The following is a 23954-nucleotide window of genomic DNA, read 5'->3' as shown; positions in this document are numbered from 1 at the left end:
ATATTCAGTCAGAGCTTCCTAAGATTTCAAAGTGGTGTGGAGATTGACAACTTATTTTAAATGTTCAGAAATGTAAAATTATGTATTTAGCAAAACGAATATATACAATAGCCCAAGACACCAGTTTCAGTAAGTTAAAATTAAAATCCGTGAGCTCTTACAATACCTGGGTGTAACAGTTTGCAGACATATGGAACGTAGTCATCACATAAGCTCGATGTAGGTAAAGCAGGATGTAAGCATTGATTCATTAACAGGATGTTGCAAAAAATGCAATCAGTCTTACAAACATTCGTGTGACTCACTGTGGAATACTGCTCAATTTTATGGGAACTATATCAAATAGGGCTCCCAGAGGATATTGTTCATATACAAAGGAGGGCAGTACATATGATTTCAAGTTTGTTCCACCCCTGAGAGAGCAACACAAAGATGATGGAAAACCTCAGCTGACAAACAAACATCTATGCCGATTTCCCCATGAAAAGAGACTCACAAAGTTTCAGAAATAAGTATTAAACGAAGAATCTAGGACTATATTACAGCCCCCTACGTGTCACTCCTGTAGAGACCCAAAAGACAAAATGAGGTATGAAATAGTTAATGCATATTTTGAGAAAAGTTAATGGCTTCTTCTACATGACAGTTAAGAATGAGAAAGCTTTGCATGGGTTGAGTGTTGCATTGTTGAATGCTGACCACAAGCAAATGCAAAATAAAATTTTGCAGCAATTTTTAGACCAAATTAAATAAGAATCCAACTGATTTTATGCACCGAAGTGTTTTGTCTATGATATTTGGGTGCAGTACACCATGGCAAAAGTAAATACAATTGAGAACAGTGGGTGAAAGACAATGGCCTTGAATTTTTTTAAAGTGATTTCATTTGCTAGGAAGTGTGGACCATTGTTTTGTAGGATTCAAAAAAAAATTATCATTGATTACTATTTAAAGCATAAAAAACTGGAAAATACTATACAAACCTTGTAGAATATGCAGATGAAAAAAACTGTGTTAGAAGTGGCATGGACTACAAAAGAAAATACATTCTTCCGGACAGTCTGCCCATAACGGTGTTAAACTGTGTGGCAAAATGAGGCATTTGAAATGGCAGTTGTTGGAACATTCACTCTCATCACCATATTTGGCACCCTCTGAGTTTTATGTATTCCTGCATCCAATGAAATTTGTGGATCAGGGCCACTGATAGGGCTATGGCAGTGTTAAGTAAGTGTTTCTGGTTTTGCAATAAATTCAGATTTTCTGGTAACCCAAGATAATACATCAAATTTAATGTTCATTCTCCATTTGTACCTATCTATCCATAAATTTTCTTTAGTACTTCTTGTTCTAGTTAATTCTAATGACTTCCTTGGAGCCATAGGGCCAGTGGTGTCGCTCTTTTCTTTCTTCCTGAAGGTTCCCATTCCATGATCTGTCATGGCAATCTATCTTCTGACATCCTTTTTGTATGTCCGTACTATATGCATTGTTTTTCTCCCATAAAATCAATAATCGAGCTTATGACATCCATTTCCTCCCTGATGACTGCATATCAGACCACTTTCTGCCTGGATATTCCTGCAACCTATCTCCAAACGTCCATCTCAGTTACCAGAGTCTTTTCATTATTGGTGTTTAACTGTCTGTTCTCCTGATAAAATGTTATAATGCTTCTAATAATAATGAAGATTTTTTTCTTTCATATCCTTTCTAATCTATTGATTCAATAAAACTCCATTTAATGAAGCTGTAGTGAACTCCTGAGCATTTATTCTTGAATTCTTTTCCGTATCTTGTTTATTGTCTTGAATGATATTCTACTCCTAGGTATTTGTATTCTTCGATATAATTAATTCTTTCTATTTCATCTTCCAGTGTAAAATTGTGATTTGTTCCTCCTATTAACATGTATTTAGTTTTATTCATGTTGACCTGGAGGCTCTATTCTTTATACTCTTCTATTAATTTCCTGTTGCTGTTTTAATATCTTCTTTATCCTGTGCGAGAATGGTCATCAGCAAATTTGTAGTGAATATATGGTACATCATTTACTGGCATTCCTATGTTCTTACATTTTTAACTTCCAGTTTTCCAATGCTTTATCTGTACAATTTTATACAGTTATGGTGAAAGGTTGCATCCCTGATGTAATCCCTTTGTAACTTTAAATCCGAGTAAGAGAAAGTTGTTGTTGAGCTTTCATATATGCTGTGGACTGTTTTAATTATAATAGGATTGTAATTATAATGGGATTGATATCAGATAATTTTAAAGCATTTCACAAACTGCATGGTACATTATAATAGGCTTTTTCAAGTATTTGATGAAAATAAAATATATGGTCTATTGTTGACCTTCATGCTCTGAAACCAGCTTGTTCTTCAGCCTCCATTTCCTTAAAGTCTGTCTCTATAAAATGTTTAACAACCCTTCTGTAAAGTCTCCTAAATATATTATCCACAGTTAATCCTCTATAATTATTACACTTATCTTTTTCTCCTTTCTTATGAGGTCTTGAAATAAATTCTGCTTCTCAATCTCCTGGGATGGCCTCACATTTAAACATTTCTCAAAAAGGTTTCTCAAAAGATAACATACTTTAAGTGTACCATATTTCACTAGTTCACTTGGAGTTCCTCCAATTCCTTTAGCTCTTCCATTCTTTAAAGTATTGATTGAATCTTTTGCTGTTTGTTTGTTCAAAGAAATACCTTCCTTATTTTCTATTATTACTGTTTTGTTACTAATTGTTTTCTAAAATCTTTAAAATATATTGCAAAATGAGAATAATAATAAAGAAATATTTTGCTGACTCTCATAAAATAACTCTTCATGGATGGAATTTACTCAGTGGTGTGAGCCTAAAATGGGACTAAGTCAAGAAATAAGTGCCTTTTTTACCATTGTCTTGCACTACAGGGTTGAAAGTTTCTCACCCATTTATATAATAGCAAATGTGTTGCAACATGACAATCAGAATATTTTGAGCACTGAACAAGGACATATATTAGTGTTTATATTTCTACTCCTTTATTTACGACAACTTTCAGTATCCTGTTTTTGCAGATATCAAAGAGTTCGCATATATTTATTTGACTACAAAGCTCCACAAAGTATTTTATCTCCTCAAACTGCAATACATTAAGCTTCAGTGCATGTCCTGAGGAATATTTTCTAAATTTGCATGTGTATAATCTGTTTGGTTCCTTCCTGTTCATGTTGTATATTACGGACTTTGCTGATAATATTAATAGTAACCTCAGACTTTCTGCACAGTATGGGAAAAAATATATGCTGCACAAATATTCAGTTTGATTTTGATAAGACTTCAAAGTGGTGCAAAGATTGGTAACTTGCTTTAAATGTACAGGAATGTAAAGTTATCCATTTCACAGAATGGAAAAAACTTTTCTGATTTGTTTTGGTTCATGGAAGAGCACCAAGAGAAGCTGAAGAAACTAAACTAGCCTATGCTTGAAGATAGATACACTCTATTCCAGAAAACACACTATCTTGTATGAGAAACAACTGCAGCCGTAGATAGACATCTGGAATAACAACCACTTGGCTGCTCTTGTAAATAATTTATTTAACAACCTGATGATGGTTTTTAGGCTATAAAACTGGTTGTTAAATAAATTATTTACAAGAGCAGCCAAGTGGTTACCATTCAAGATAGCCCAGGAATGACTATTTGCCAAGATAAAAGATCCAACTTTAAGAGAGGATTCTGAGAATGTTGTACAACCTGCTACCTACTGCACCAGTAGGGCTTGTGAAGACAAGATTAGACAAATAACAACATGCATGGAGGTGTTTAAACAGTCAATTTTCGCTCAAACCATACATGAATGTAATAGGAAGGAATCCTACTAACTGGTACAAGGTTAAGTAAAGGTTTGCAGATATCAGATAGATGCAGTATTTCTCAATTTCTGAAAAGAATTTGACTCAGTGCCACATGTATGCTTATTATCAAAAGTATGGTCATATGGGGTATCAGATGAAATATGTGAATGGACTGAGAATTTCTTGACAAGGAGGACGCAGGATGTCGCTTTGGATGGAGTCATTGACAGATGTAGTAGAAATTTCAGGTGTACCCCAGGGAAGTGTAATATATTGTCTTACAGACAATATTAATAGTAACATCAGACATTTTGTAGATGATGCAGTTACTACAATGAAGTACAGTCTGAATCAAGGTGTACAAATATTCCGTCAGATCTTGATAACATATCATATCAAAGTGGTGCAATGATTGGCAGTATGCTTCAGATGTTAAAAAATTTAAATTGTGCACTGCACGAAATGAAAGAAACGTTGTATCCTACGAATATAACAGTAGTACGTCACAGAGGGAATCTGTAAACTCATACAAATACTGGGGTGTAACACATGGTTGGGACATGAAGTGAAATGATCAAATAAGCTCAGATTAGGCCAAAGAAAATGACAGACTTTGGTGTATTGGTAGAATACTAGGGAAATGCGATCAGTCTGCATAAGAGCCTGCTTTCAAATCACTCGTGTGACTCATCCTAAATTATTGCTCAAGTGTATGGGATCTGTACCAAAAAGGACTGGCATTAAATACTGAACATATACAGAGAAGGGCAGCACAAATGGTCACAGTTTTGTTTGACCTGAGGGAGAAGGTTGTTGAGATCCTGAGAGAAATAAGCTGGCAGACTCTTGAAGTTACATGTAAACTACCCTAAGAAAGTCTACTAACAAAGTTTCAAGAACTACCTTTAAATGATGATTCTAGAAATATACAACAACCCCTAGTGTATGCTCACATAAGGGCCATGAGTAAAAGATTAGATGAATTACATTACACATAGAGGCATTTATACAATCATTCTTCCTACCCTTCACACATGAAAGGAAGGAAAGCAGCCTAAATAACTGGCATGTGCTTCACAGTGATTCGCAGAATATATGTGTAGTATAGGTGTGTACAGAACTATAGAATTCAAATTAGCTAGTTATTAGAAAGGCTAGACAATTCAAAAAATTCTCCACAAGATAAAAATGTTAGTCTTTGTCCTCAACATATGGGCCAACCCTCCAAAATATTGTTTAAATGCCTAGATTGTTCAAATAAATTTCAAGTGACAGATTAAGCATTGCTTCTGGAAACCATGACTCTTTGAAGCACCAATGACATCATTTAACACATTTAGTATTACAATCAAAAGCAAATTTAATGTTTAAAGCATTTTGTTTGTCTTTGTTAAGCAATCAGCTTAGAATATGTGCTCTAAGTTGACACAAATCACAGAAATTTACAATTAAGTAATACCACATTTTGGAAGTACAATATGAAAATGAATGAAAATGAGTAAAAGATTGTGTGTCTCAACAGTGATGCCAAACATTGACCACAAGTTGATATTTTAGACCAGACCCGCAGAAGTTCATGCAGCTTGACATGAGTGTGTCAAACAAGCACAGGAGAACTAAACTACAAGTTAGTTACCACACATGAAACAATATCAGTAGGAAAGGGGTCTTTAGCACCATAAATTCAACAATAGGACAGCAACATAGAGACTTTGCAGAAATAATAGTTCGCAATAACTAGGAACAAGCAAAAACTAATCCATCATAATACTAGGGCTCAATAGGTTTTGAAACCATAAAATATCCCCTGCCCTACACTGTGTCAACCATAATATGCATTTCAATGTATGTAAACAAACATTATGCATTGAAAACAGTAAGATAAGATAGGAAATGACAGCAGAATGATAGAGCAGGTTATATTGTTCCCAGGACAATAAAAAAATTTAACTAATGGCTTCTTATGTGGCTGAGTGGAGATATCCAATACTTTTTTCAGGAAGATAAGACACAACCAAAGAGAGAATGTGGACAGTTTCAGCAGCATTAACACCAATAAAATCCTCAGTCGTAAATGTGGAGCATTACAGTGACTTCTTGAAATTTTCGGGAATATGTATGATAACAATGCAATAGTCATTCTCTAAGTTTTTGCTAATAACTATATCATTGCCAGTTTCTTTTTTTTAATGCCAATGCCAACGTAGCTTCACTTCACATGTTTTATCAAAAGTGGCTGTGTGCTCTATTCCTAATTAGCGGTCTGATGACAGCATGTTACACAACAAAAGAAACAAAAAGTTAAGAAAGAATTAAATGAATATGGAGTGTGCATGAATGAATAATAAGAATTTCAAAAAGACACTAAATTGAAGCAATTGTGAAGCTGAAGAAGTAAGACTAATGAGGTATGCACAAGTAAATGAAAATTGAAATTATGTGGTTATACATGAGGAGACATCTACCCAAAATGAATAAGCTTTAGAGGTTGTCAAGGATAGGTTCCTCATAAGTATAAATGCTAAACAGATATCTAGTTGGTAGCTGACGGGGATCCAACAAGCTACCACAATTACAAACTGACAGTAAGTGACAAAGTGATGTTAAAACAAGTCTGGTTAACAAAAGGAAAGAAAAAATGTATTATTTCAGTGTAGGATCATTAATGGTTAATATAAAAAAATCATAGTTTCTGGTAGTGTAAAGCAAGGTTACAGATGCATGTAAAATGATTTACGCTTTCAAAAGAATAGACATCAGTATTTCATGAACTATACCACTTATGTTAAATGCCAAATGCATGACAAGATAGCTGAATACAAAATAAAGAAAACAGAAAAACTCCAAGTCAATACCAGCCATAATTTGTAAAGGACGCTTTTGGTCAAGTAGCCAGTATGCTAGTCTTCTCCATTATAACCAATTACTATCAGATATTGAGTCAATGTTGTGCTGTGACAACCAAAATGCTTTGAGGATTGCAAATTCAGGCATCATCATGATAATAGAATCACTGCTGAACTAGACCACAGTGTTCCTTCTTGAAATAGTTACCATTGTAAGCCATCCAGCAGTACATGTCCAGTCGTGTGTCACATACAATCCGCATCCATATTTGTTTAAATGAGTGTGAATTAATGATTAGACAATGAACCTTTATCTTTTTTTTTATTTTGAATGCCATATTCAGTATTACACCTTGTAAAGCTTCAACCTCTGTATAACTGGGCATTTTATAACTTCACTTGTTACCATTCCAGGCAGAACCACAGTGAGATCGAGAAGCGGCGGCGGGACAAGATGAACACATACATTACGGAGCTGTCAGCAATGGTGCCCATGTGTCATGCCATGTCCCGCAAGCTGGACAAGCTGACAGTGCTGCGCATGGCCGTGCAGCACCTCAAGACCATCCGTGGTGCCGTCCACTCCTACACTGAGGGCCACTACAAGCCCTCCTTCCTCTCTGATCAGGAACTCAAGACCCTCATCTTACAGGTAGGGGATCTTGCCAAACTGTGAGGATATGGGCTCATATGGCTATGACACTTCCAAAGAACAGGTTCCACAACTAACAGTGTAAAGAAATCTGCCTTATATTTTTATATTGCACACCATTTGACTAAATATTTGTATCTGAAGATAGAATGTGGAACACTTCATTTATTAAAATAAATGTAGAGTCATTTAAAAAGTGGAAAGTTCAAGATGGAATAACAATAATATGGGTAGGATAGACTGCTACTCACCTCACAGACGAGGCACTGTGTTGCAGACAGACACAATGAAAAAGAGTGCTAAAATATTAAGCTTTCAGACAAAGCCCTTCTTCCAAATTACAAAACACACACCCATCACACAAGCACAACTCGCATGTGCACGCGCACGCGCCCGCACACAACACACACGCACACACACACACACACACACACACACACACACACACACACACACACACACGGCGCCAACTCATTCTCTTAATTCCTTTAATACTATACTGACGCAGTTCTCTGATGAGAATTTGTGCACAGTCCCCTTGGTCTGACTTCCAGGAAAGTATTTTTTACACAGAAAACAATTATATAACTTCACCAATACAGTTCTGGCAGAGCTAACTGGAAAAAAATCTTTCCAAGGCCAATGGTTCCACTGACAGTAAAATTCTACTACAGATACTAGGGAAACAGTGTACACAGAACCCAGTGTTTGATGAATGAATGTGTGAATAATTATAAGTTTCATGTTGAATTCCTACTGTATTGTTTGTTTTAGGCAGCTGAGGGATTCCTCTTTGTTGTTGGCTGTGATAGAGGAAGGATTCTGTACGTCTCAGAATCTGTTTCTCAAATTTTAAGCTATTCACAGGTAAATGTTCTAAGGCATTCTAACTGAATTTTCTTATTTAAATACGTGTTGACGAAGTATGAGGCACTTTAAATTTTATAACCATCTGTATATGTATTCAAATCTCATTGTCTTGAGTTCATTTTTTCAAGGCATTATGTAGCTCACAAATAATGATGTATGAGACTAAACAATAAGTAAGAACAGGCAGGCTTCTTGATACACGAATGCCACTATGCCATATCAGTATATACTGCTATATTCTTTGGCTTTTACTTACTGTTCCAATAACATAATTGGTTACTCTCTGAGCAAAATTCATAAATCAAAGCTGAATATTTTTCTTGTGTTGTTCATAGCTACAAATAGTAATCTTGTTAAAAATCCATTGTACACTGGAGAAAACATCCTGGCATCTACAAACCAAAACTGCATGTTTCTGAATAAGTACTTAGGGATGGAGAAGTAACTGAATCTGTTTTTGGTTTTAGGAATACTGTACCAATAGAGAATTTCATTATCTGGGCAATCTAACACATCTTCTAATTTTGCATTTGCTTGCAGGGGGACCTATTAGGCCAAAGTTGGTTTGATATCCTCCATCCCAAAGATGTAGCAAAAGTGAAAGAGCAGCTCTCTTCTTCTGATCTTAGTCCCAGGGAAAGGCTGATTGATGCCAAAAGTAAGTAAAATAGAACATATTGACTTTCATTGTTGTAATAACAAGGATGCAAAGTCATACATGGGAAGATATGAAGAAGTGAATGGAATTAACATTAACTAATCTAAAGTATAGGCAATCTTGGTTTTGGAAATAAAAAGCTATATAATAGAATCAATACGCCTGTAGAAGAAAAGATGAGCAACAAAGAGCAATTGTGGCCACCACGACCACATATTAAATTTGATGTGAGTGTAATAATCTCATGTGTTTTGACTTGTGAGTAATATAGCCCATCTTTTCTTTAAAACAAAAAATAAATAAATAAAAACAAAAACAAAAAAACATAGCATTTTTAATCTGCTCAATGTCTCATCATAACATATGTGTAATTCTAGACAACAGTTACCTACCGAGTACTTAGTACAACTTTAGTTCTCACAGTGATAAATTACTACTAAGGCTTCCCAGCAAATAACCTACATTTTTATCTAATACAGGAAGTAATGAAGGAAGCGAGGCAGTGGTTACACTAAGTCAGACAGCAGATCAGCATGCTTACAAATTTGATACTGATAAAGCTGCATAGCTCCTGTTTGTTCACATACAGTGGTCATTCAGAAAGGATGTTTACCACTGAAAATCTTACAAAATGTTAAATATTCATGTGGCACAATTTTTTAGTGCAAAAAATCTCAATCCTGTTGAAATGCATCATGAAATTTGTACTATATACACATCGGCTTTGGCGACTGAAGTTGCCGTGTCAACGGTATTGTTTATTTAAGAGTGGAAGGATAAGTGTAAATGACGATGATGCAAGTGGAAGTCTTTCTGTAGCTAGCAACCAACCGATACAGATAAGTGACAAAATAATTTGTGGAGCCAGTGTTGCAGGATATCTCAACTACCAGAAATCTTTCTGCCAATTTCTCAGAGTATTTTTCATGCAATTCTGATAAAATGACCGTGATACCACAAATTCATGTTTGATGAGGCTCCAGACACTCAGGCAGCACAATTTTGTACAGAGGTAATTGGTCAAGCCATTAAGAGAGATGATAAATGCTTAAATAATATGGATAATGTAGTAATGTAACGCTTCAATAATGAAGAAAACCTTCAACTTTTCCAGTGTTTTATTTATAGCTTAATTGGCATTACTTTGCAGATGGTCCACAAATGTTTTCCTTGCTGTGTGTGTGAGTGAAATTAGCAACTGAATGAAAAAGATATATAAAATAATCTCCTATTTCTTGGTACAACGAAAAATAGTAAAATTTTGTAAAGGTTTTTGAATTCCAGTTGATGTTTTTGTTTAGCTATGCTCCCAGTGAAGACAGATGTTCCTCAAGGGGTATCACGGCTGTGCCCTGGTGCTAGAAGATCTTTCTTCTGCCGCATGAAGTGCAAACATTCGCCTGTAGTTAAAGAAGAAGCTGATACCACTACTGGTTGCCACCGGCGCAAAAAGCAGCAACCTCCAGGTATGATGTGCACTTTTGAAACACTAGGACTCGTATGTTATAGGTGATACACGAGTCTTGTAGAAAGTATGACTAACATGTGAATCATCACAAGAATACTGCACATTTTTTTTACTCTCTATTCCCACTGGACAGTTGAAACAACAAAATGGGTCTGAAGCGAAAAGCTTAATATTATTGATCAAAAGTTAAGAGGTTGACAGCACATACCCTGAAAATTAGTGGCATGAGATTAAATTCATAAATAGCTTTTTATTTTTATTTAAATGTAGTTGTTAGGATACTATGCAAAGATTCCTCTTATGCGGACAGAGCTTTCCGATTTTTGCAACGTATAATATTGTTGCATAGTTATTATGTTGTGCGTGGAAGCTAAATGAAACAGAAGATAGATGGAGCCTTTATTAATAAACATCTGGACACTTGTCAGTAACATTTCACTGTACAACTCAAAAACTTTCAGTTATTCTCTGTAACCGGTAATAGCTACATAAACAAGGGAGACACTAAGTGTTACTTAAAATTCTCATGCCAACTGCTCTGATGTTAGAATCAAATCTTTTGATTAACTGCCATTCATCTCACCTCTGTTCATCATATAGATGCATAAATGTGTTGCAGTTGAACAAGTCAGCACCACTTTCTATTAAATTAATAAAATTATCAATTTCAAATGATCTTGCATCTTAAAAACAAAAACAATTTTGTCAAGTTCAATGTATAAGTGAACTGTCATGACCAGTAATGGACTAGACAGAGTTTATGCCATGCAACCACATCTGGGCACGATATATCGGAACTCCAATACCACTATAAGTAGTTCTAGATTGTCCTCCTTTGCATTTCAGATGAAATGAAGAGTTAAAGATTGGTTACTGCTGAGGGCACTAATGATCAGGTTTAGAGCTGCTCTATACAAAATTTGAGACTTAAGCTATGTTATGAAAGGGACATCATAAGATTTAGATGCCACAGACATTGTTTCCTTAAAGAGTACCTTAATTACTAATCATGACTGAGGCATAGAATGAGACACCAAACTTATGTTAAGTGATGATAAATCTGTGATATCTATGTAAGATACGTAATAAGCATTTTATTATTAAAATGTCTGATTACTATTCACATATGTTGTTGTTGTTGTTGTGGTCTTCAGTCCTGATACTGGTTTGATGCAGCTCTCCATGCTACTCTATCCTGTGCAAGCTTCTTCATCTCCCAGTACCTACTGCAGCCTACATCCTTCTGAATCTGCTTAGTGTATTCATCTCTTGGTCTCCCTCTACGATTTTTACCCTCCACGTGGCCCTCCAATTCCAAATTGGTGATCCCTCGATGCCTCAGAACATGTCCTGCCAACCGATCCCTTCTTCTAGTCAAGTTGTGCCACAAGCTCCTCTTCTCCCCAATTCTGTTCAATACCTCCTCATTAGTTATGTGACCTACCCATCTAATCTTCAGCATTCTTCTGTAGCACCACATTTTGAAAGGTTCTATTCTCTTCTTGTCTAAGCTATTTATTGTCCACGTTTCACTTCCATACATGGCTACACTCCATACAAATACTTTCAGAAACGACTTCCTGACATTTAAATCTATACTCGATGTTAACAAATTTTTCTTCTTCAGAAACGCTTTCCTTGCCATTGCCAGTCTCCATTTTATATCCTCTCTACTTCGACCATCATCTCTTATTTTGCTCCCCAAAAAGCAAAACTCCTTTACTACTTTAAGGGTTTCATTTCCTAATCTAATTCCCTCAGCATCACCCAACTTAATTCGACTACATTCCGTTATCCTTGTTTTGCTTTTGTTGATGTTCATCTTATACTCTTCTTTCAAGACACTGTCCATTACGTTCAACTGCTCTTCCAAGTCCTTTGCTGTCTCTGACAGAATTACAATGTCATCGGCGAACCTCAAAGTTTTTATTTCTTCTCCATGGATTTTAATACCTACTCCAAACTTTTCTTTTGTTTCCTTTATTGCTTCCCTTTCATACCCCTCGACTCTTATAACTACAATCCGGTTTCTTTAGAAATTGTAAATAGCCTTTCGCTCTCTGTATTTTACCCCTGCCACCTTCAGAATTTGAAAGAGAGTATTCCAATCAACATTGTCAAAAGCTTTCTCTAAGTCTACAAATGCTAGAAATGTAGGTTTGCCTTTCCTTAATCTTTCTTCTAAGATAAGTCATAGGGTCAGTATTGCCTCACGTGTTCCAACATTTCTACGGAATCCAAACTGATCTTCCCCGAGGTCGGCTTCTTTCAGTTTTTCCATTCATCTATAAAGAATTCGCATTAGTATTTTGCAGCTGTGACTTATTAAAATGATAGTTTGGTAATTTTCACATCTGTCAACACCTGCTTTCTTTGGGATTGGGATTATTATATTCTTCTTGAAGTCAGGACTGGCTCCCAAGGCTGTCAGTAGTTCCAATGCAATGTTGTCTCCTCCGGGGGCCTTGTTTCGACTCAGGTCTTTCAGTACTCTGTCAAACTCTTCACACAATATCATACCTCCCATTTCATCTTCATCTACATCCTCTTCCATTTCCATAATATTGTCCTCAAGTACATCGCCCTTGTAAATACCCTCTATATACTCCTTCCACCTTTCTGCTTTCCTTTCTTTGCTTAGAACTGGGTTTCCATCAAAGCTCTTGATATTCATGCAAGTGGTTCTCCTTTCTCCAAAGGTCCCTTTAATTTTCCTGCAGGCAGTTTCTATCTTACCCCTAGTGAGATAAGCCTCTACATCCTTGCATTTGTCCTCTAGCCATCCCTGCTTAGCCATTTTGCACTTCCTGTCGATCTCATTTTTGAGACGTTTGTATTCCTTTTTGACTGCTTCATTTACTGCATTTTTATATTTTCTCCTTTCATCAATTAAATTCAATATTTCTTCTGTTACCCAAGGGTTTCTATTAGCCCTCGTCTCTTTACCTACGTGATCCTCTGCTGCCTTCACTATTTCATCCCTCAAAGCTACCCATTCCTCTTCTACTGTATTTCTTTCCCCCATTCCTGTCAATTGTTCCCTTACTCTCTCCCTGAAACTCTGTACAACTTCTGGTTCTTTCAGTTTATCCAGGTCCCATCTCCTTAAATTCCCACCTTTTTGCAGTTTCTTCAGTTTTAATCTACAGTTCATAACCAATAGATTGTGGTCAGAGTCCACATCTGCCCCTGGAAATGTCTTACAATTTAAAACCTGGTTCCTAAATCTCTGTCTTACCATTATATAATCTATCTGATACCTTTTAGTATCTCCAGGGTTCTTCCATGTATACAACCTTCTTTCATGATTCTTAAACCAAGTGTTAGCTATGATTAAGTTATCCTCTGCGCAAAATTCTACCAGGTGGCTTCCTCTTTCATTTCTTAGCCCCAATCCATATTCACCTACTACGTTTCCTTCTCTCCCTTTTCCTACTCTTAAATTCCAGTCACCCATGACTATTAAATTTTCGTCTCCCTTCACTACCTGAATAATTTCTTTTATCTCATCATACATTTCTTCAATTTCTTCATCATCTGCAGAGATAGCTGGCATATAAACTTGTACTACTGTAGTAGGTGTGGGCTTTGTGTCTATCTTGGCCAAAATAATGCGTTCACTATGCTGTTTGTAGTAGCTTACCCATAGTCCTGTTCTTTTATTAATTATTAAACCTACTCCTGCATTACCCCTATTTGATTTTGTATTTATAACCCTGTATTCACCTGACCAAAAGTCTTGTTCCTCTTGCCACCAAACTTCACTAATTCCCACGATATCTAACTTTAACCTATCCATTTCCCTTTTTAAATTTTCTAACCTACCTGCCTGATTAAGGGATCTGACATTCCACGCTCCGATCCGTAGAACGCCAGTTTTCTTTCTCCTGATAACAACGTCCTCCTGAGTAGTCCCCGCCCGGAGATCCGAATGGGGGACTATTTTACCTCTGGAATATTTTACCCAAGAGGACGCCATCATCATTTAATCATACAGTAAAGCTGCATGCCCTCGGGAAAAAATACGGCTGTAGTTTCCCCTTGCTTTCAGCTGTTCGCAATACCAAAACAGCAAGGCCATTTTGGTTAGTGTTACAAGGCCAGATCAGTGAATCATCCAGACTGTTGCCCCTGCAACTACTGAAAAGGCTGCTGCCCCTCTACAGGAACCACACGTTTGTCTGGCCTCTCAACAGATACCCCTCCGTTGTGGTTGCACCAGCCTCCCCACCAACGGCAAGGTCCATGGTTCATGGGGGGGGGGGGGGGGGGGGGGGGGGACTATTCACATATAGAGAATACAATGAGTTGCAGACAGGTACAACAAAAAGGCTGCTACACATTTTATCTTTCAACTGAAAGGCCTTGTTGTGAAGTACACATTCACACAAGCACAACTCATACATGCATGACCACTGTCTCCAGCCACTGTGCCCAGACTGAGTGTAGCCACAGCAGCCAGAGGCAGTGGTCATGTGTATATGAGCTGTGCTTGTGTGAATGTGTGTGTGTTTTTTACTGCAGAACTAGCCCTTTTCGTCGAAAGCTAAAATGTTTAACAGCCTCTTCATAGTGCTTGTCTGCAACTCAGTGTCTACTCTATATAGTGAGTAGCAATCCATCCTTTTCATAATATTGTTGTTATATATCCTGGGCTTTCCATTGTGTAATACACATTTTGTTGTTCATGATGAAACAAATACATTACAGTGTGAGCCCACTTATTGACATGACATTGCACCCCCCTCTGGCCTGGATGCATGGTGTGACTCAGTTGAGTTGGGTGTGATAAAACCATTGTATCCTCTCCTGAAGTGTGCTGCCTCACAACTGTTACAACTGGCCCTTAATATCATGAATACTGGCACTATGACAGAGTTGGCATCCAAGCTAGTCACACACATGTTCAGTCAGGAACAGATCTGGGGATCTTGCTGGTCATGGAGTGTCTCGACATCATGCAGACAGTTCAGAGTTGCATCAAGCGGATGAGCATTGCCTTATTGGTTAGTGGCACCATGATGCTCTTGCTTGAGAGGTAATACATGAGGACAGATGCTGTTGCATGAGAGGTAACACGTGAGGACAGAAGATGTCCATGACATACTGTTGTACTGTCAGAGTTCCCTCAGTGACTACCAGCCATGACCAGAAATCATCCCCAATGTTCCCCTACATCAGCAGTAACACCACACTCTCTCTGCAAAACACTGGAAGAATGTGACCTCTTTGTAGGTCGTCAGCATACTTGCTGACAATGGTTATCTGGGGTAGTGTAGAATGATGATTCATTGCTGAACACAATGCAATGTCATCCATTAGCACTCCATTCTTCTCAGTCATGGCACCACTCCAAATGCAGCCATTTGTGTTGTGTTGTTAATAGCAGCACACACATGGGATGATAATTTCCGAGTCCAGCTGTTGCTAGTCTCTGACCAGTGGTGGGTATGGCACAGACAACTGCAGAGAGCCCATTCCTCGTTCTCAGACAGTGGGTCAGATGTGAAGGGGTTATGATGTGCTCGGTGCACAATTCAGTGATCCTCCTTTGTGGTGGTCAGATGTGTTTGCCCTGAAACTTGACGAAGAGGATTCTTGTTTTTATGTTCCAATGCATCAGGCTGCATTACATGGGAATGCCCCACAAGTCTGAATGTTGCATGATCTGACTGAGCCGGCCAAATGGAAACCCACAATGAGACTGGTTCTGGTAATGTTGTTCCACATGAGTACACCCGGCATCTCTATATCCTTCCCAGTGATCCCTCAACATCTGACACCATTCACACCCCTTATACACTGAGGTGACAGAAGCAATGAGATAGGGGTATGCACTTATATAGATGGCGGTAGTTTGTATACATAAGGCATAAAAGGGAAGTGCATTGGCAGAACTGTCATTTGTACTCAGATGATAGATGTGAAACAGTTTCCAATGTGATTATGGCCACACAGTGGGAATTAACAGTCTTTGAACGTGGAATAGTATTTGGATCTAAATGCATGAGACGTTCTATTTTAGAAATCGCTAGGGATTTCAGTATTCCAAGATCCATAGTGTCAAGAGTGTGCTGAGGACACCAAATTTCAGGTATCACCTCTCACCATAGACAGTGAAGTGGCAGATGGCCTTTACTTAACAACCGAAAGCAGCAGCATTTGTGTGGTATTATCAGTGCTAACAAACAAGCAACTCTGCATGAAATGACTGTGGGACGTACAACAAACGTATTCGTTATGACAGTGTAGTAAAATTTGGTATTAATGGGCAGTAGCAGCAGATGACTGACATGAGGGCCTTGACTAACAGCAGGACATCGCCTGCAGTTCCTCTCCTGGACTCGTGACCATATCAGTTGGTCCCTAGATGACTGGAAAATTGTGGCCTGTTCAGATGAGTCCTGATGTTAGGTGGTTAGAACTGATGATAGGGTTCAAGTGTGGTGCAGACACCATGAATCCATGGACCCAAGTTGTTAACAAGGCACTGTGCAAGCTGGTGGTGGCCCCATAATGGCATGGGCTGTGTTTATATGAAATTTACTGGGTCCTTCATCCAACTGAACTGGCCATTGTATGGAAATGGTTATGTTCGGCTACTTGGAGACCACTTGCAGCCATTCATGGACTTCATGATCCCAAACGACAACATCGTTCCACCAGGCCACAACTGTTTGGCTTGAAGAACATTCTGGATAGTTCAAGCATACGATTAGGCCACCCAGAACACCTGACATGAAACGGATCTAACATTTAAGGGTCATAATTGAGTGGTCAATTCATGCACAACGTCCTGCACTAGCAACACTTTCACAGTTATGGAGAACTATAGTGGCAGCATGGCTCAGCATTTCTGCAGGGGATTGTTCTAAAGTTACATGACCAGTAGTAATCCACTTTAACCAGGAGTTAGTATGTGCTAATGTAGGTAACTATTTTTTCTAAAAATACCATTATAATCATGTAAAGATCAAACTACAATTTTGAGATAAACAGCACCTATTTAGTATATACAGATTTTTTCTTTGTAATTTATTTGAGTAGATTTATCTGCCATAAGGATAATAGCAGCATAGTGACCATTTATAGTTCATATATCATACTGGCAAGTTTCTGTGACTTGTCTGTTTTTTGTTAATATATATTTCAACTTGTTCTAGTCTCTGATGGCTCTCCTTCTTGATGGGGTCTATTGTATATGTTTAATGAATGAATATATGTAGCTATGGTATGACCTTGGTGGAATGTAAATGTAGGAGTAAAAGTAACAGCACACCATATAGTTGAGGCATTGGGTAGTCAATATGCACACAATCAAGCCTGAATATATTGCTAACCACTTAAACTATGTCCTTCTTCAGAGGTAACTAGTGCAGAACACACATGCACACATGTCCCAGCTGTCTACATTGTACCTACACTGCAGCTGCAGTCGAGGAACTGGAGAAAAGCACTTGTATCATTATTCCTTTGATGTAACTAAGATTCCTATAAGTATATTGCGAAAGAATATCAAAACTATATCATACAATTCTTTTTTATTTTTGACACAATCACTTTTTTTACATGGACATAACCAGTTTTGGCCAACAATGGCCATCTTCAGATGGTATAGATGACATTTAGAGAACAAATGTTCATGAGTTGATAACATTATTTATAATGCATGAACATTTGTTCACTATATGACACGCATAGCATCTTCAGGAAGTCACTGGGTCAAACAAAGTGATCATGTCAAAAATAAAATAAAACTTTATAATAAGTTAGTCATTGTCTCCTTAAATGTAATATCAGTTTTTCCAGAAACTATATGGGTTTGCTGAATTATAAACCTCTCTTATGTGTACTACAGTGCGCTGGACACGAAGTCGTGCGCATGGTTGAAAGGTATTCTATTTCAGCGTGAAATACATCACATGAATGGAACTGAAATACTGGTATTTTTCTTACAGATCGAAAATACTGTGTGATACAATGTACTGGATATCTCAAATCTTGGGCCCCTGCTAAAATAGGCCTTGAGGAACAGGAAAGTGAAGGGGAAGGTGATGCCTGCAATCTCTCCTGCCTTGTTGCTGTCGGTCGTGTCCAGCCACAAGTGACACAACGGTCACCACTGACAGGAATGAGACGACCCAATGTTCGAACAATACAGTTCATATCAAGGCATGCTCTTGATGGCAAATTCCTTTTTGTCGACCAAAGGTAATGCGGCTCAAAAAATAAGAATCAAGTAATAGCCACAGTATCTTGTTGTTTGATGGGTTGAAAAACGTATCACACTAACATAGGTCATTTTTCTCTTCTTGGCAGTGTACTTTATACGCACATGTATTTACCATGCTTTAAATTCATGTGAGAAGTTTCCGAAATTTGGATCATGTGTATGTTACCTGTGTACTCAGCATCCAATTTAAATTACCATGTTATTACAAAAATTATAAGTTCAAACATGTTGTGAAGGCAACTGGCAACAGGTGTTAAGTATGTTATGAAATGCATGACACACAGATGCATAAGTTATTATTACCACTGGTTTTGGTAGTGATAATAAAAAAACTTACAGGCAACTGTGGGTCATTGCATTTCGTAAAACTACGATGACTTCAGTTAAGGACTTTCATATGTACTACCTCACACTTCAAAATTTAACAGAAACAAGTGGAAACTGACTAGGACATTAGGCAGTGTTACTGAAATTTGAAAATCTTTGAATTTTTAGCTATTGACAGTAGAAAATGTCTACAAAGCGGTCCAGTTTCTGTGCTATGAAAATTATGAAATTAGTTCTGTATATAAAATTTATTTTAATAAATACATACTCATATGTTTGATGCACTCATAGTTTCAGTGAAAATCTGTGCACAAAGTTAATTACTTATTCATCTGTGATAATGAATACAAGCTGAAGCAATGAATTAAAATTTGTACTGAGTTCAGGATTCAAATCTGGATCTCCCGCTCACTAGGCAGATGTGCTAACCACTGCACCACCCTGGCACTGCGGCTAACACAGCTGCACAGATTACCCTAGTATATCTCCCTCCCTAACACAAACTTCAATTCATGTTCCAGAAGGGAGGGAGATGAACTAGGGTAATATGTGCAGTTGTGTTAGCTGCATTGCCAGGATGGCACAGTGGTTAGTGCATCTGCTTAGTATGCTGGAGGCCTGGATTCAAATCCCGGCCTTGGAACAAATTTTAATTCATTGCTTTGTCCTGTGTTCTTTATCATAGATAAAGTTGGGCCTTCATAAGTTTCTGGAACATATAATTTATCTGATTAATTAATCATATGTGTTTTCCGCAGGGCTACCTTGGTACTTGGTTTCCTGCCTCAGGAGCTGCATGGTACGAGCATGTATGAGTACTACCATCATGAAGACATTGCACATCTTGCTGAATCACATAAAATAGCTTTGCAGGGTCCAGAAAAAGTTACAACTCAGGTCTGTAATGAATTTAAATGGATTCTTTGCTTGATTTCAGAGTGTACTTGTAAGGCAACTCTTTAATTCCATAAGGTAATTGTTCCACTGATAATAGTTGGTTTCATTATTTCTACAACTGAATATGTTTTACTCTTTTGATACTTTCTGAAGAGTGAACTGTGAAGAAATTACTTGGAGACCTGAGATTTGTTGAGCAAATTTTATTCAATGAGTTATTTCAGATGAAAAATCAACTACTCAGGTAGTTTTAAGCTCTAAGTGAAACTTCATTCCAAAGAAACTTGAATTGGCTGACAAATTACCTGCTACAAGTTTATTGCTCTTGGAATGATTTTTGCTCAATAAACATTAAATTAAATTTTTCTAAGTATTCTAGTTTGTTTGGTGCAGAATAACACAAAAAGGAAAACAAAATCTGACAGGAGGAAGTGACATAACTTGTTCTAAGGAGGACACTGCCTACACTGTGCAAACAAAGTGATTTAATGCATTATTTCACAAGTTATCAAGCAAAAATTTGAGACAGGATAAAAAAAGAGTGAGTGGGAAAACTATGCAAGCAACAGCTGAACGGGCCTGCATCAAGGATTAACATTCAAGAATATATGCTTCCCTTGAACCATTTTGCACTGATTTAACCCTAGGACGCCCAAGCCTTTTTTTCTAACTTGGATGCCTGGGGGGGGGGGGGGGGGGGGGGTTAAGCAAGCCCACAGGTATTAAATAAGTTTACTGACGAAAAATTACAACTTTCGAAATGGTTTATGTATTTTAACTAAGGCATCGGTTTATAAACGTTGTTAATTGTTATAAATATTGGACTGAGGGAATAAAAAATTGACATATTACAATACAAAATACAGACGTGTTCATATACAATAGACTACTCTTTGTCCTCAACTTCAAGGCAAGAGACACACTTCACAACTTTTTTTCTGAATGTGTGTTACACACATATTTATGACACTGTCCACAATACTGTTTTGGTTTACTTAGATTGTGTTATTTCTGCTTCTTTGTTTTAGCTTCTCTTACACAAATATGGAACCGACCTTTCCCTGCAGGAGACTGACATGCTTCTGTTGTCATTTCTTTGATTTTCTTTTGTAGAATAGTCTCCATTGATTGAACAATTTGGCTAGATAACTCTCTTGCATTGGCACTTCTTTCTTCTACCTACAATTTCACTAGTTCCATCCCAGCTTGCAGAAGATAAAGTTTTCGTTTGTTGTGTTTCTTTTCATTCCATCTTGGATGTTGCTGGATGAATATGGTGTTTGCATTGATAGCACAAATGTCGATGAGAGAGTAAAATACAGATAGAGGCCATCTCTTTGTTCCTATAAAGGCATACAATTCTTTCTCATTAGTCAAAGTAACATTTTGCCTAACTGCCTCTTCATTTGAATGTTTTACTATAACATCCATGATGTCAGGTGTAAGAAGTAACTTCAAGGCTTCTCCAGGTGAATGGCAAACACCAGCTGAAGTTACTCCTGCCTGCTCTCTTACTATATTAGCAACAGATCTCCGAGGAATTGTAGGCTGTGTGGTTACGTACCTTCTTCCAGACTTTGCCACAATAACATCCTGATGATCACTGCCTGAAGCTGCGCTATCTTCATCTTCTCTAACATCCACATCACTTTCCCGATCTGAATCATACTCCATAACACCATTCTCATATTCACTTTCACTCCCCGAGTCAGAATCTTCATGTAAAATTTCTTTCAGAACTCTTTCTAAAGGTATATTCTTTTAGTCATTTCTAAGTCTGGGTGTGAACAGTAGGGAACTGCACTAACTCAAGTTTACAAGATAAATAACAGCTGACTGACATCAACAATCACTTCCTCTGAAAGTAAACCAATTGTTGTGAATATCAAGAATACCAACCTACAAGAAACTAACTTGCATATTGACACTAATGTTTCATAAAATAGCCAACAAACAATAACTCAAAGGGAATTTGTAGTATGAAAGTTACTTGGGCAAAAGCAGGGGACATAAAAAAATTGTGGGTTCAATGAACAACCCCCCTCCCCTTAGGCTTCCTTTGGGTTAAGAAAAGTTCTTCTGCACTGGATGGCCATGATTCACGTATATCTGGAGGTTGCAGGAGGACCTAAAAATATGCGGAGGCATGACTATAAATAGGTGTTGTAAGTCTGCTTCTTCATAAATATAGATTTTATTAAGCACAACTTATTATCAGATGCTCTCAGAAAGTAGTAGTTCTTGACTCTTCTGGAAATACACAGAGAAAAAGACTTTTGAAGGTGAATACCTTGTGGTAAATACAGCACTATGAATGTTTCTTGGATAACTCATATGTCAGTGCTGGAAAACACTGTTTGTAGTTTTGACTGGGACATACTTGGATAAAAACTATGCTTCTGGTGCACCCAAATGCCATCAGTTTGTTCAATGGAAACATAATATTTGGTTGAATGGAGAGCTATGTCAGTCTCATATTAGGCAGACAGGCAAATCTGTGGGCTAACCAAATGTCATCCGTAGGTAAAACTAATTGCAAATTTTGCAGTCCAGGAGAGAACCACATAATACAGGGTTTCATCAAATGATACACCGGGGAGCTAGCTGTAAACATCGGCTAGTTGACAAGTGAGAGCATGGTGATCCATGTCAGCTCTTAAATCTGCCATGAGTATTAATCCGTGTAACCAGGCTGTGCTAGACATATCCTTCCACACCTCTCCTGGAGACCTTTCCATATGTAAGTATAGTTATAACGAGTGACCCATTGATACGTCTGGTGGGATTACAAAAAAAGTGAAGATAATGTGACCTTTTGGTCCCTTTTGTCACCAATCTATTGTCTCTGTTAAGCTTTACTTCTTTCTAACTATGATTATTGTACACCATTGTTCTACACCAAGTATTTCAAGTGTCACTTCTCACTGAGTGTTGAAGCAGTACTTCAAAGAACTGATATGGGACTGGTGCCAGTAAATTTTCAATGCAAGTATCTTTTATCAAATATATTTTAAACTAAAAACACAATTAAAATTGATTAACTTTTCTTTTTATTTTCAGGTATACCGATTTAAAAGCAAAGAGGGATCATTTATAAAACTTCAAAGTGAATGGAAATCCTTTAAAAATCCATGGACTAAAGATGTGGAGTACTTGGTTGCAAAGAACTCAGTCATACTGTAAGTTAGAGAGATTTCCTATTAATTTATTTTTATTTACTGTAATTGGAAGAGTTTTGATTATTATAGATGTTCGAAAAGAACTAAAATAAAGGGCTTTGTACCAGAAGTGAAAGAGAGAGATAAATGAAACAAAAGGTTAAACTCAAATAATTTTGGGACTGAAAATGAGACCATGACAGCAAAAATAAAAGGGCTGCTAAGGTGAGGCAGTTGCAGTCAAACAAAGGCAGTTTTCATTATTGATTTTCTTCACATCATATCTTGCTGCAGGTATTTTGAACCAGTGCCCTGTATGATTTCCAATTTTATCCGTGGTTATTCCTGTTCCCTACAACCAGTTCCTTTCTTGTAGTGGATTTAGAAGCCTCTGTTTTTGGAAGTGGGTTTCCTGTCCACTTCCATATGTGTATACCCTGCTGGTGCAGTCCAGTATGTAGAAGTTTTTCAAAATACACTGAGATGAGCAAATTTACATACTAAAGAAAAGATAGGCAGAATGTAAAAAAAATGATCATACTATCTTTAGAGGAAGAATGATCACTTAAATCATTGTGATCATTATAAGACACCCCTTCTTGAGAGTGTTGCTTTGCATATAACAACGTCTGATGTCAGCAAAATAAATCAAATTACCTTCTGAAGTATACATTTGACAGTCTCTGAAATGGTATTTTATATTGTTGATTGAATGATACAGATAAGTCATTGTCTATATAGAAATTTGTTGCTTTGGAAACATTTGTTTATAGCTTGGATATTATTATGAATATAGACTGAGCCTCTTTGTGATGGGCATAGATGATTGGACATATTTCTAACAGAGGTTCCCATGAAGATCATTTCTGATTGGCATTCACTTTTGGAAATGAGGTACCTACAATGGTTTACAAAACTTATATTAAGAGTGGCAGAGTTGTCACTTGCGATACATTCTCGGCACAAGACTATTGCATTCACTTTTTATAAAAA

At 37.3% G+C, this 23954-nt stretch overlaps 1 protein-coding gene across 2 annotated transcripts in view; it reads left to right on the top strand.

Annotated features, from left to right (window-relative positions):
• LOC126480777 (protein cycle) overlaps positions 1-23954 on the top strand; it is a 1000752-nt gene that overhangs the window by 952740 nt on the left and 24058 nt on the right. For both annotated transcript variants that reach the window (XM_050104079.1, XM_050104078.1), the window contains 7 exons: positions 7113-7350; positions 8125-8217; positions 8761-8878; positions 10180-10344; positions 18305-18557; positions 19665-19803; positions 22864-22982. In XM_050104079.1, coding sequence (XP_049960036.1) covers positions 7113-7350; positions 8125-8217; positions 8761-8878; positions 10180-10344; positions 18305-18557; positions 19665-19803; positions 22864-22982 — 1125 coding nt within the window. The remainder of the gene's footprint in view (positions 1-7112; positions 7351-8124; positions 8218-8760; positions 8879-10179; positions 10345-18304; positions 18558-19664; positions 19804-22863; positions 22983-23954) is intronic.

The sequence above is a fragment of the Schistocerca serialis genome, chromosome 5, assembly GCF_023864345.2.
Source record: "Schistocerca serialis cubense isolate TAMUIC-IGC-003099 chromosome 5, iqSchSeri2.2, whole genome shotgun sequence".
NCBI classification, from domain to species: Eukaryota; Metazoa; Arthropoda; class Insecta; order Orthoptera; family Acrididae; genus Schistocerca; species Schistocerca serialis.
This window is presented reverse-complemented; position numbering and strand designations above follow the sequence as displayed.